We start from the raw sequence: 13,545 nt of genomic DNA, 5'->3' as shown, positions 1-13,545 counted from the left end.
GCCGGCACATCCACATCATGGGTTCAGTTCTCCAGCTCCTGTCTGCAGACTGACAATAAAACCAATGGGGCTTATGGGGGTGTTGGGTCCTCCAGCGGGTGTTTGTGAATCCTCCCAGGGTTTCCTTCCCAGAGATCAGAATCCTCATTGATTTGAGGCCAAAGTGAAACCTCTTGTTTACTGTCCCCCTCCCCCATCCTCTGATGTGAACCACCCTCCAGTGGCTGAGCCAAAATGGGGCCGTTAACCTGGGTCTGTTCCCAGGAGGAAGAGGCCCCGCAGCTGCAAACGAGGGAGCTGACAATGATTCTGAAGCGGATCCACAAAGTGTTTCCAGACCCGCCCAGCCACCGCCTAACGCTGACTCCGCTTCTCCGGGACAAACCAGCACCAATGACACTGCGCATGCTCCACATCACAATGCCCGGGGAACTGATTGACGGCAGGTACGGACCAATAGGAAGAGGGGGTGGAGCTGGAGGACCGAGCGGTAGAGGCTGGTCCTCCAACCAATCGGAGCGAATGAGGAGGCGGGGCTGGAATTCACTGTCGGGTAGAGATGCGCATGCGCAGTCAGCAACGGCGTTTGTGGCACGCGCAGTGTGGGTGACCGCATTCGGAGCGAAGTTCCTCTGTCTCATCAGCAGCCGGTAAGGATGGGGAAACATAGAGGGAGCAATGGAACGGGTGGATGGACGTAGAGGGTATCTAAATATCTGGTGAAGGTATCAAACCTCGAATATGAGCCCGTAGGTCCCGTGTTTGCAGCTTCCGGTCTTTTTTCGGAGACGAATCTCAGGTTAACGGCCGCCATCTTGATTGAGCAAAGAGCAGAGCGCATGCGCTGGTGTCTTGGTGACGCAACCATGAGTGGGTGGGTCTTTGTGTTTCTGCTCCCACCGGGTCCTAGTGCTCGGGATGCACTGGGCTATGAGTAACAGGTTTTCAAACAGCTTCACCCACTCCCAGGCTGCACCTGACATTTGCAGCCGGGAGAAGTTTATGGGTCATGTACATATTCAGTATGAGTGGTTGCATCCCTGTATAGTTACCTGAATCAGATATACGGCTTTTGTACTCGTTGGAGTTTAGAAGGATGAGGGGGGAATCTTATTGAAACTTACAGGATACGGTGAGGCCCTGGATAAAGTGGACATGGAGAGGATGTTTCCATTAATAGGAAAAACTAGAACCAGAGAGGGCACAACCTTAGACTAAAGGGATGATCCTTTAAAACGGAGATGAGGAATTTCTTCAGCCAGAGAGTGGGAAATGTGTGGAACTCTTTGCTGCAGAGAAGGCTGGGTCATTGAGTGTCTTTAAGACAGAGATAGATAGGTTCTTGATTAATAAGGGGATCAGGGGGTTATGGGGAAAAGATAGGAGAATGGGAATGAGAAAAATATCAGCCATGATTGAATGGTGGAGTAGACCCGATGGGCCGAGTGGCCTAATTCTGCTCCTATGTCTTATGGTTGTTTTGGTTACACTTCTGCTCCAGGCTGTTTATGTTTACATAGAAACATACATAGAAAATAGAAATGGAAGTAGGCCATTCAGCCCTTTGAACATTCCCTGCCATTCATTATGGTCATGGCTGATCCTCAGATTCAATTCCTAATCCACCCCCCCACCATTAAATCCCCTTAGCCCCAAGAGATATATCGATTTAAAATCAAGGTCTACTTCCAAAGATAGCATTAACAACATAACCCAAATTATTTACCCCACTAATCTCCCTAACCTACACATCCTGGGGGGAAAAAATGGATAATTTAACATGGTCAGTTCACCTAACCTGAATATCTTTGGACTGTGGGATAAAACTGGAGCACCCGGAGGAAACCCACCCAGACAAGTGGAGAATGTGTAAACTCCACACAGATAGGTAACCAAGGCTGGAATCGAACCCAAGTCCCTGGCACTGTGAGGCAGGAGTACTAACCACTTTGCCACTGTGCCAGCCATGTAATTCTTTGTAAACTAATTTTACAGGAAGTAGAAGAGGGGGATTTGCAGTCTGGACAAAGAAATCTCACGTCAGACAGAGTGAAGCAGTTCATTGGGATTTGTACATCTGAGGGGATTTAATTGACCATCTCAGTTGGAAACTGGTGAGAATCTGTTTCCTTTCTCCTCCTGTGGGAAGGGATTGATACAGCTGGAAAACATGCTGACACGACAGCGAGCTCGCAGTAGTGAGAGTTCATTCACATGCTCCGTGTGTGGGAAGAAATTCATGTGTTCGTCCAACCTGCTGGCTCACCAACTCAACCACATTATTCAAAAGCCTCTTCAAAGCTCTGACTCTGGGGAAAGCATTGAAACCTCTGAGGAACAGGCCCAACAGCAGCTCCTTCACACTGCCGAGAGACCGTTCAGCTGCTCCCACTGCGGGAAGAGGTTCACTCAGTCCTCCCGCCTCGCAGAGCACCAGCTCCTTCACACACACGAGAGACCATTCAGCTGCTCCCACTGTGGGGAGTCGTTCAGTGACTCAGTGCATCTCACTGAGCACCAACAAGTTCACACCAAGGACAGGCCATTCAGCTGCTCCCAGTGTGGGAAGAGATTCACTCAGTCCTCCCACTGCACCGTTCACCAACAGGTTCATTTTCAGAAGAGACATTTTAAATGCTTTAAATGTGAGAAGACCTTCAAAAGGAGGATTAGTCTGCTGATTCACCAGGGCACTCACACTGGGGAGGAGCCGTACGTTTGCCCTGTGTGTGGGAAAGCGTTTCCTTCTTTACAGCATCTGCTCAGTCACCGGCGTATTCACACCGCGGAGAGGGCATTCATCTGCTCTGTGTGTGGGAAGGCTTTCACAGAGTCATCCAGCCTCCGGAGACACCGCCGCACTCACACAGGGGAGAAGCCATTCTCCTGTTCCATTTGTGGCAAAAGATTTGCTCAGTTTTCCTACTGCAATCAACACCAACACATTCACTCTGATAAGAGACCTTTTCAATGCTCAGAATGCAATAAGAGCTTTAAAAGAAGTGATGATCTGCTGAAACACAAACGCATTCACACCGGGGAGAGACCGTTCCTGTGCTCTGTGTGTGGAAAGAGATTCGCTCAGTCGTCTGGCCTGCTGAGGCACCAACGCATTCACACCGGGGAGAAACCGTTCACCTGCTCCGTGTGTGGGAAGGGATTCACTGATTCATCCTATATGCTGAAACACCAGCGAGCTCACACTGCGACAGAACCGTTCACCTGTTCCCTGTGTGGGAAGGGATTCACTGATCCATCCCGCCTGCAGAGACACCAGCGAGTTCACACTGGGTCAAAACCGTTCAACTGCTCCATGTGTGGGAAGGGATTTAATCAGTATTACAGCCTGCTGAAACATAGACGACGTCATGTGTGACCCACAAAGCTGGATTCTGTTGTTCCTGCACCCTGAGATAAACAATAACAATTGGATCAATAGGGGAGGCAGTGACACAGTGGAATTATCACAGGACTCAGGGTAAGGATCTGGGGACCCAGGTTCGAATCCCACCACAGTCGATGGTGAAATTTGTGCTCAATTAAAATCTGGAATTAAAAGTCTACTGACAAACCTTAACCATTGTCAATTGTGGTAAAAACCCATTTGGTTCAGTAACGTCCTTTAGAAAAGGAAAGCTGCCGTCCTTACCTGGCCTGATCTACATGTGAACTCCAGACTGACAGCAATGTGGTTGACTCTCAAATACCCTCTGAAATGGAGGGCAGTTAGGGATGGGCAAGAAATGCTGGTCCAGCAAGTGACGCCTACATCCTGTAACAATGAATAACAGAAATTCCTCAGTAACCTCCAGCCCCACAACACTCTATGTAAATACAAGTTGTTGATGATTATGCCCTGAGATAGATAACGTGAACCCAATTCCCCTCGTCCACCAACTCAGCAACTTCTTCACAGAAAGTAAAACACATTGGATTTTGGTCACCGCACTTGCGGAAGGATATATTGGCCTTGGAGGGAGTGCAGAGGAGGTTCTCTAAGCTGATACCGGAGATGAGGGGGTTGGACTATGAAGAGAGACTAAATAGACTGGGTCTGTACTCGTTGGAGTTTAGAAGGATGAGGGGGGATCTTATAGAGACGTATAAGATAATGAAAGGGATGGATATGGTAGAGGTAGAGAGATTCTTCCCGCTCAGAAAGGATAGCAGGACTCGAGGGCACAGCCTCAAGATAAGGGGGGGGGGGGCGCAGTTTAGATCAGAGTTGAGGAGGAACTTCTTCACTCAAAGGGTGGTGAGTCTCTGGAATTCTCTGCCTGTTGAAGTGGTGGAGGCTACCTCGCTAAATATATTTAAGTCATGGGTAGATAGGTTTCTGATAGACAAGGGAATTAAGGGTTATGGGGAGAAAGCAGGAAAGTGGAACTGAGCCACTTCAGATCAGCCATGATCTTATTGAATGGCGGGGCAGGCTTGAAGGGCTGGATGGCCTACTCCTGCTCCTATTTCTTATGTTCTTATGCCTTGTTTGTGAACAGATCTTCCACTCACCTGATGAAGGGGCAGTGCTCCGAAAGCTTGTGACTTGTGCTACCAAATAAACCTGTTGGACTTTAACCTGGTGTTGTGAGACTTAGAGAGATTCCAGCCAATGTTTTGAGTCTGGGTGACCCTTCATCATAGATTGGCTTGATTTACTTTGGATTACTTAGTTTGAGTGTAACAAACACAGTGTTTATTCGAATAACAAGAGTCAGGTTGTAGTGTGTTAGTGAACACAGTATTGGATCCAATGTAATGATAGTACAGACAGTATAGAATCCGTGCAGTACAGAAGGAGTCACTGAGCCTATACTGACAATGATCCCACTCAGTCCTATCCTCATAACCCATTTAGTTATCCTGCTAATCCCCGACACTAAGGGCCAATTTAGCATGGCCAATCGATCTAATCTGCACATTTTTGGTGTGTTGGAGGAAACCCACACATACACAGGGAGAATGTGCAGACTCCACACAGACCCGGGTTCCTAGCACAGTGAGGCAGCAATGCTAACCACCGTGCTACCAGGTTGGCTGTGTTTTGAGAAATCTCATTAAAATCTGGAACTCAGATGGGGATATGGGTTGGTGTTAGGTGGGAATCAGATTTACAGAATGGGTTCCTGTAATCGCAGCAATCCAATTGCTAGATGTTGGTAAGAAAAGGGAAGTATTTAAAGTGGAGACCATGGGTGTGTTCAAGGGTAATGATGGAATTTATGATCTGTGAAAATACTGAGAGCAAAGAAATCAATCCAGAAAATTGTAGTCACTTCACGTTGTTCCAGGAGAAGTGGTGTCTGGTTGTGGAGATGTCAGGTTTTACACAGCACACGGTCATTCTGAATGGAGAATCTCTGAGTTGTACAATTCACATCATTCAGGAGCCAGATTGTCTGCTCAGAGGAAGGTTTCTGTGACATCAATGAAAAGCAACACACGCACACCCACACACAGAGTCTCTCTCTCACACACACACACACACACACACACACACACACACACAGTCTCTCTCCCTTCAAATTATCTCCTGTCACTTTATTGTTTGTCTTTTTGAAATAAATCCTGAATGAACTATAAAATCAGTCATAAGTATTTGCTGAGATTCCCCTGAAAGACATCTATACTGTTCATTTCACTCCCTGTAATTGTGATTTCCATATTCTTACCACTCTATGTGGAGAAATTTATCCTGGATTTCCTATTGGATTTCTTAATGACTGTTTTAAATTGATGGTCTCCAGTTTCCCAGTAACTTCACTGCAGTGTTAATGTAAGCCTACTTGTGACTAATAAATAAACTTTACATTTTGCTCTTCCCCTGAAGAGGAAACACTATTTCTGTGTCTAAACATTTTATAATTTTGAGGCTCTCTGCTCAGGTTACCCCTCAGCCTTCATTTCTCAAGAAAGCAGAGCTCGCCTGTCAATCCTTTCCTGATAAAAACACACACACATTTTCAAAATCATTTATGGGATGTGGGCATTGCTGGCTCGGCCAGCATTTATGGCTAATCCCTGACTGCCCTTCAGAAGGTGGTGATGAGCTGGCTTCTACAATAAAATCTCATCATTAAAATCTTCTCTGCACCCTCTCCTGCGCCTGGATTTTTTTAAAGAATATGGTGACCAGAATGGTAAGCAGTAGTCAGTAAGATTCTTGATCAGAGAGTCACTGATTTTCCATAAGCGGTTTGCCTTTATCCACGGTTTTAAATTAGATTATTAGGAAGCAACAATTTAAAAATGATGCATAATAAACTGGGAAAAAAAACCAAGACCCACGGCAGGTGAGTAACTGAGGCCCCAGCACTGATCCTGCGTTACCCAAATAGTCACTGCCTGCCCATTGGTTTAATCCTCCTCTTTGTTTCCTGTCTGCCAATCAGTTTTCTACCCATCTCAGTACAACAGCCCCAGTCATAAGAACATAAGAAATAGGAGCAGGAGTAGGCCATCTAGCCCTTCGAGCCTGCCCCGCCATTCAATAAGATCATGGCTGATCTGAAGTGGATCGGTTCCACTTTCCCACTTTCTCCCCATAACCCTTAATTCCCTTGTCTGTCAAAAACCTGTCTACCCGTGACTTAAATATATTTAGCGAGGTAGCCTCCAACACTTCAACAGGCAGAGAATTCCAGAGATTCACCACCCTTTGAGTGAAGAAGTTCCTCCTCAACTCTGTTCTAAACTGCCCCCCTGCCCCCTTATCTTGAGGCTGTGTCCTCTAGTCCTGCTGTCCTTTCTGAGCAGGAAGAATCTCTCTACCTCTACCCTATCCATCCCTTCCATTATCTTATATGTCTCTATAAGATCCCCCCTCATCCTTCTAAACTCCAATGAGTACAGACCCAGTCTATTCAGTCTCTCTTCATAGTCTAACCCCTCATCTCCGGTATCAGCCTAGTGAACCTCCTCTGCACTCCCTCCAAGGCCAAAATACCCTTGCGCAAGTGCGGTGACCACAACTGCGGCCTCATCAGTGCCTTGTACAGTTGCAGCAAGACCTCCCTGCTTTTATGTTCTATCCCCCTCGCTATAAAGGCCAGCATCCCATTCACCTTCTTGATCACCTGCTACACCTGCAGACTGGGTTTTTGCGACTAGTGCACAAGGACCCCCAGGTCCCTCTGCACCGTAGCATGCTACAGCTTTTCGCCCTTTAATAGTAATTCCTCCTACTATTATTCCCGCCAAAGTGGATAACCTCACACTTGCTAACATTGTACTCATCTGCCAGGTCCTCGCCCACTCACTCAGTCTATCCAGATCCCTCTGCAGACTTTCCACACCCTCCGCACAATTTGCTTTTCCACTTGTCTTCGTGTCATCAGCAAATTTTGTTACCCTACACTCAGCCCCCTCCTCCAGATCATCTATATAAATGGTAAATAGCTGAGGCCCCAGCACTAATCCCTGCGGCACTCCACTAGTCACCAACCGCCAATCAGAATAGCACCCATTGATACTAACTCTCTGCCTCCTATTAGACACAGTAAAAAGTCTGACAACAGCAGGTTTTAGTCCAACTGATTTATTTGATAGTAAACTCACAAGCTTTCGAGGGGATTCCCTCTTCGTCAGGTGAATGGAGAGTTCTGGCCTCAGCCAGAGCATATATAAAGCTTGGACAACCAATCCTCTATCCACGCTAACACGTTACCCCCAACTCCATGCCCCCATATAAAGACACAAACTCAATTTACAAAATAATGGTTGGAATCGGAGTTTTCACAGGTAATAAAGTCTTAAGGTACAGACAGTGTGAGTGGCGAGAGGGTTAAGCACAGGTTGAAGAGATGTGTATTGTCTCCAGCCAGGACAGTTCGTGAGATTTTGCAAGCCCAGGCGAGTCATGGGGATTACAGATAGTGTGACGTGAACCCAAGATCCCAGTTGAGGCCGTCCTCGTGTGCGGAATTGGCTATCAGTCTCTGCTCAGCCACTCACAAAAAAAAACCTATTCTGTTGAATGGCGGGGCATTTACCCAGCATCGCTCGGGGCGGTGAATGTCTCCTATCCTGGTCACACTGGAGCAGTGCGCAGGTGCAGTACTGCCCCTGTCTGGAGCATGCGCAGTGGCAGTGCTGGACGGAGGAAGCTGCTGCTTTCTTGTCTCTGCGGCGGGTCAGGAAGCGGCGAGTCCGAGCGATCGGAGGGCGCAGGGAGGTGATCAGAAAAGGTTTATAAATACCAAGTGAAAGCATTAAACCCCGAATCAGAAGGTCCAGGCCAGCCCCGCGGTTGTCCGGAATCACCCCGCTTCCAGCCGTTAGAGACCCCGGTTAAACAGCCGCCATCTTGAGAGGGGGCAGTGTGCGGAGGTGCGCATGCGTGGCCAGCCCTGTCAGCAGGAGGAGATAATGTTGTTGCTGACAGCTCAGCAGGAACAATCCTGACTGTGTCCCCACCCCAGCAAACAGCTCGGGAACATTTTCCAGCACTTGAACCATGGCCTCTCCCTGGAGAGGGAGCATGCGGTGTCCGCGGTGCAGTCGATGCCTTAAGAACATAAGAATTAGGAGCAGGAGTAGGCCATCTAGCCCTTCGAGCCTGCCCCGCCATTCAATAAGATCATGGCTGATCTGAAGTGGATCAGTTCCACTTTCCCTCTTTCTCCCCATAACCCTTAATTCCCTTGTCTGTCAGAAATCTATCTACCGTGACTTAAATATATTTAGCGAGGTAGCCTCCACCACTTCAACGGGCAGAGAATTCCATTGATTCACCAACCTTTGAGTGAGTTCCGCCTTCCGTGCCCGCTGGGCACCGCAGGGGCTGAGAGTTATAGACCCCGACAATTGCATTTTGATTTGATGTGTTTTAAGTTTCCTTTGTACTTTTTGTTTTTGTTCGGGCCGTTCCCCCTTCCTTTTGGGGAGCTGCCCCTTTTACTTTGTTCTAATGTAATTTGACTTTGTTTATTTGGTTTGGCCTTAAAAGAGGTTGATCCATGGCCTCATGTGCTGTGGTGTTTCAAAATCTACATTGAATACAGGAGTTGGGATGTCTTGTTGAAGTTGTACAAGACATTGGGAAGGCCACACTTGGAGTACTGTGGAGTTCTGCTCATCCTATTATAGAAAGGATATTATTAAACTAGAAAGAGTGCAGAAAAGATTTACTAGGATTCCAACGGGACTTGATGGATTGAGTTTTAAGGAGAGGCTGGATAGACTGTGACTTTTTTCTCTGGAGTGTAGGAGGCTGAGGGGTGATCTTATTGAGGTCTATAAAATAATGAGGGGCACAGATCAGCTAGATAGTCAATATCTTTTCCCAAAGGTAGGGGAGTCTAAAACTAGAGGGCATAGGTTTAAGGTGAGAGGGGAGATACAAAAGTGTCCAGAGGGGCAATTTTTCCACACAGAGGGTGGTGAGTGTCTGGAACAAGCTGCCAGAGGCAGTAGTAGAGGGGGGTACAATTTTGTCCATTAAAAAGCATTTAGACAGTTACATGGGAGAGGATGGCTATAGAGGGATATGGACCAAACGTGGGCAATTGGGATTAATTTAGTGGTTTAAAAAAAGGGGCAGCATTGAGAAGTTAGATCGAAGGGCCTGTTTCCATGCTGTAAACGTCTATGACTCAATGACATACTTTTCACTTGTTGTGAGATTTCCTGCCTCTACCACCTTTCCTCCGTTTCTCTCTCCACGGACTCTGACCAGAATTCTCTGGCCATTCATGCTGGTAGGATTCTGCATTCCTGCTGGCAGCACACACTTCCACCTGTGGGTTTTCTGCTGGTGTGGGGTGATGTTAATGAGAATTCCCATGGGGAGCAGTGGGATCAGAGAATCCTGCTGCTAGCAAACATCGCACCACTTCCCGTCAGGGAGAAACACACCGCTGGGAGGCCGGAGAATCTTACCCACTGTCTGACCTGTGAGTATTTCCAGCATTTTCTGTGTTTATTTCAGATATCCCACAGCTGCTCTATTTTGCTATTATTTTATTGTAGGCATTGCTCACAGAACCAACTTTAGAAACATGATTGACTAATTTTTTTAATCCACAGGTGCTCCGGTCCGCCTTGTTGTCCAACAAGGGGCATACACGCGGTGGGTCGTGCGAGGGCTGCTCTTGGATGTTGCTTCGAGAGTAGCCTAGTGCTTCACGTCGTTAGTGTACGCTTAAACTGGACCATCTGACGGGGAACACGACAGCTCAGTGACTATCACTGTTTGCTGTGCAGACACATGGATTTGGGCCGGTGTCTGTGGGAGTTTGCACATTCTCCCCGTGCTTGCGTGGGTTTTCTCCGGGAGCTCAGGTTTCCTCCCACACCCCAAAAAACGTGCTCTTAGGCTGATTGGTGTAACAAATTGTCCCTAAATTAGTCTCCCCTCAATCTGGTTATAATTCCTTTATTGTGGAGTCCAATAGGCATAGACAACGTTGTAGGGAGAAGAGGGCACTCACAATGTTAAAATGGCGGCGCGGGCTCGTTGGGCCGAAGGGCCTGTTTCCCGGGCTGTGTTGTTCTCTATTCTTCGTAATTATAAAACAAAAAGCTGGAAAATCTCAACAGGTCAGACAGCATCTATGGGAATGGAACCAAAGTCTGAAACATTGGCTCTGTTCTCTCTCACAGATCAGCTCCTGTGATCCTTCTACAAGGTGGAGTTTGAGGGATTGGAAAATTCTGTTAAGGTTCTGGTTAGTTGTGGGTAAATAAAATCCCTATTCTTCACTTCCTGCCTCTTTCTCTCTCCTCCCATGTATCCAATAGTCATGTGTAGACCCACCTCCCTTCCCTGAAGGGTGTTGCTGAACCAGTTGGGTTTTTGTGGTGATTGAGCAGTTTTCATGATCACTTTTTCCTCCTGCTGGCCCCACAAATTTACCACATTCATTCAGCTCACATTCACAGGCTGCTTTTGTGTTTGTGTGAACTCTCTCTCACTCCCTTTTTCTCTGTTTTAAATCACAGGATTGTGGAGGAGGGGGATTGACAATCGGGAATCTCAAACATCACACCAGAATCTGAGAATCATCCAGTTTGTCATAACCTGAATATCACAGGACTTCCAACATGGAAGGAAAAAGTCCCGTTCTCAGCGGGGAGAAACGGTACACGTGTTCTGTGCGTGGACAAAGATTCAGCCAATCATCTGGCCTTTTGAAACATCAGCGAGCTCACACTGGAGGGAGGCTGTTCATTTGCAGTGTTTGTGGGAAAGGATTTACTCGATCATTCACCCTTCTCAGACACCAACGAATTCACACTGGGGAGAGGCCGTTTACCTGCTCTATGTGTGGAAAGGAATTCACTCAGTTATCCTGCCTGCTGACACACCAACACACCCACACTGGGGAGAGGCTCTTCACCTGCTCTGAATGTGGGAAGGGATTCATTAATTCAACTAATTTGCAGACACACCAGCGAGTTCACACCGGAGAGAGGCCTTTCACCTGCCCTGTGTGTGGCAAAGGATTCACAAATTCATCCAACCTGCAGAGACACCAGCGAGTTCACACTGGGGATACCCCGTTCACCTGCTCTGTGTGTGGAAAGGAATTCACTCAGTTATCCCATCTGCAGAGACACCAGCGAGTTCACACTGGGGAGAGGCCATTCACCTGTTCTGATTGTGGGAAGGAATTCACTCAGTTATCTCACCTGCAGAGACACCAGCGAGTTCACACTGGGGAGAGACCGTTCACCTGCTCCGAGTGTGGGAAGGGATTCACTCAGGCAAATGACCTGCTCAGACACAAACGGGTTCACACTGGGGAGAGACCATTCATCTGCTCTGTGTGTGGAAAGGGATTCACTCAATCAAATGATCTGCTCAGACACCATCGGGCGCACACTGGGGAGAAACCATTTATCTGCTCTGAGTGTGGGAAGGGATTCACTCGGTCATCCCACCTATTGGATCACCAGAGAATTCACACTGGGGAGAGACCATTTATCTGCTCTGAGTGTGGGAAGGGATGCACTACCTCATCCAGCTGGGAGGGGCACAAGCGAGTTCACACTGAGGCAAGAACTTTGACCTGCACCGAGCCTGGGAAGGGAGTCACAGTCTCACCCAGTCAGCAGGGACACCGGAGAGTTCAGACTGAGGGCGGTCCGGTTCCCCGCCCCGAGGACGGTCCGGCTCCCCGCCCCGAGGACGGTCCGGCTCCCCGCCCCGAGGACGCTCCGGCTCCCCGCCCCGAGGACGGTCCGGTTCCCCGCCCCGAGGACGGTCCGGCTCCCCGCCCCGAGGACGGTCCGTCTCCCCGCCCCGAGGACGGTCCGGTTCCCCGCCCCGAGGACGGTCCGGTTCCCCGCCCCGAGGACGGTCCGGTTCCCCGCCCCGAGGACGGTCCGGCTCCCCGCCCCGAGGACGGTCCGGTTCCCCGCCCCGAGGACGGTCCGGTTCCCCGCCCCGAGTCTGGGAAGGGATTCATTCCGTTCTCTAACCTGCTGACAGACGAACGAGGCGAGACTGATGAAAGACCTTTTAAATGTCCAGACGGTGGGACTTGTTTTCAGAGTTCTGTGGAATCGGGGTCCCATCAACACGTTCACACTGACGAGAGACTATTCCGCTGCTCTCACTGTGGGGCTACGTCCACACGATCGTCTGACCTCACTGAACACCAATGCACTCACTCTGGGGAAAAGCTCCTCACTTTCCCCAAACGTGGAAAGGGATTCACTCGGTCCTCCAACCTGCTGACACACCAGCAAGGTCGCAGTGTGAAGAGGGGGTTCACTTGTCCCGAGTGTGGGAAGGGATTTACTCAGTCAACCAACCTGCTGAGACACCAGCGGGTTCACACCGGGGAGAGGCCCTTCCTCTGCTCCCAGTGTGGGAGGGGATTCACTGAGTTATGCAACCTGATGACACACCAACGGGTTCACACCGGGGAGAGGCCCTTCCTCTGCTCCGACTGTGGGAAGAGTTTTATTAATTCCACTAACCTGCTGCGGCACCAGCGAGTTCACACTGAGGAGAGACCATTCATGTGCTCTGAGTGTGGGAAGAGATTCACTCAGTTACCACATCTACAGAGACACCAGCGAGTTCACACAGGGGAGAGGCCGTTCCCCTGCACTGTGTGTGAGAAGGGATTCGCTCAGTTATCGCACCTGGTAAGACACCAGCGAGTTCACACCGGGGAGAAACCATTCACCTGCTCCCAGTGTGGGAGGGAATTCACCCAGTCAAATGACTTGCTGAGACACCAGAGAGTTCACACTGAGGAGAGACCCTTCATGTGCTCTGAGTGTGGGAAGAGAGTCACTCAGTTATCCAGTCTGCTGAAACACCAGAGAGTTCACACTAGGGGGAGGTCCACCTGCTCTACATGAGAAAACGGATCCTCTCAGTCATCCTGCCTCCTTCGATCACCAGTAATTTCACATTGGGAAAACCCTTTAAATGTCGGGATTGTGGGAAATACAGTAAATGTTCCTGGGAACTGCAACTTCTACATTTTCATACTGATGAGATACCGTTCAGGTGCTCTCACTGCAGATGCGCCCAGGAAATCATTTCAACTTTCTGTACACCAGAAATTTCACAGTGTGGACAGCCTC

The 13,545-nt window shown here is 48.8% G+C and overlaps 2 protein-coding genes across 2 annotated transcripts in view; one reads left to right on the top strand and one right to left on the bottom strand.

The window, feature by feature from the left end:
• LOC145362395 (uncharacterized) overlaps nucleotides 1–13,545 on the bottom strand; it is a 43,122-nt gene that overhangs the window by 14,285 nt on the left and 15,292 nt on the right. The window lies entirely within an intron of this gene.
• Nucleotides 584–13,419, top strand: LOC145362298 (uncharacterized). The gene is made up of 4 exons (XM_080218381.1): nucleotides 584–650; nucleotides 1,996–3,372; nucleotides 11,034–12,090; nucleotides 12,709–13,419. Exons 2-4 carry the CDS (start codon nucleotides 2,171–2,173, stop codon nucleotides 13,315–13,317), a joined length of 2,868 nt encoding a protein of 955 aa, XP_080074507.1. The 5' UTR covers nucleotides 584–650; nucleotides 1,996–2,170; the 3' UTR covers nucleotides 13,318–13,419.

This window comes from Carcharhinus amblyrhynchos, unplaced genomic scaffold, assembly GCF_965287045.1.
Source record: "Carcharhinus amblyrhynchos unplaced genomic scaffold, sCarAmb.v2.hapA scaffold_38, whole genome shotgun sequence".
In the NCBI taxonomy this organism is placed as follows: Eukaryota; Metazoa; Chordata; class Chondrichthyes; order Carcharhiniformes; family Carcharhinidae; genus Carcharhinus; species Carcharhinus amblyrhynchos.
The sequence above is the reverse complement of the archived record's forward strand: the minus strand, read 5'-3'. Positions and strand labels throughout refer to the sequence as shown.

Bases quoted from the DNA above. Each gene is read 5' to 3' on its own strand.
- LOC145362298 (XM_080218381.1), top strand. From the start codon at position 2,171: ATGCTGACACGACAGCGAGCTCGCAGTAGTGAGAGTTCATTCACATGC. The intron at 3,373-11,033 runs GTGACCCACAAA...TGAATATCACAG, and splicing joins AAACATAGACGACGTCATGT to GACTTCCAACATGGAAGGAA. The intron at 12,091-12,708 runs GTTCCCCGCCCC...CGCAGTGTGAAG, and splicing joins TTCAGACTGAGGGCGGTCCG to AGGGGGTTCACTTGTCCCGA.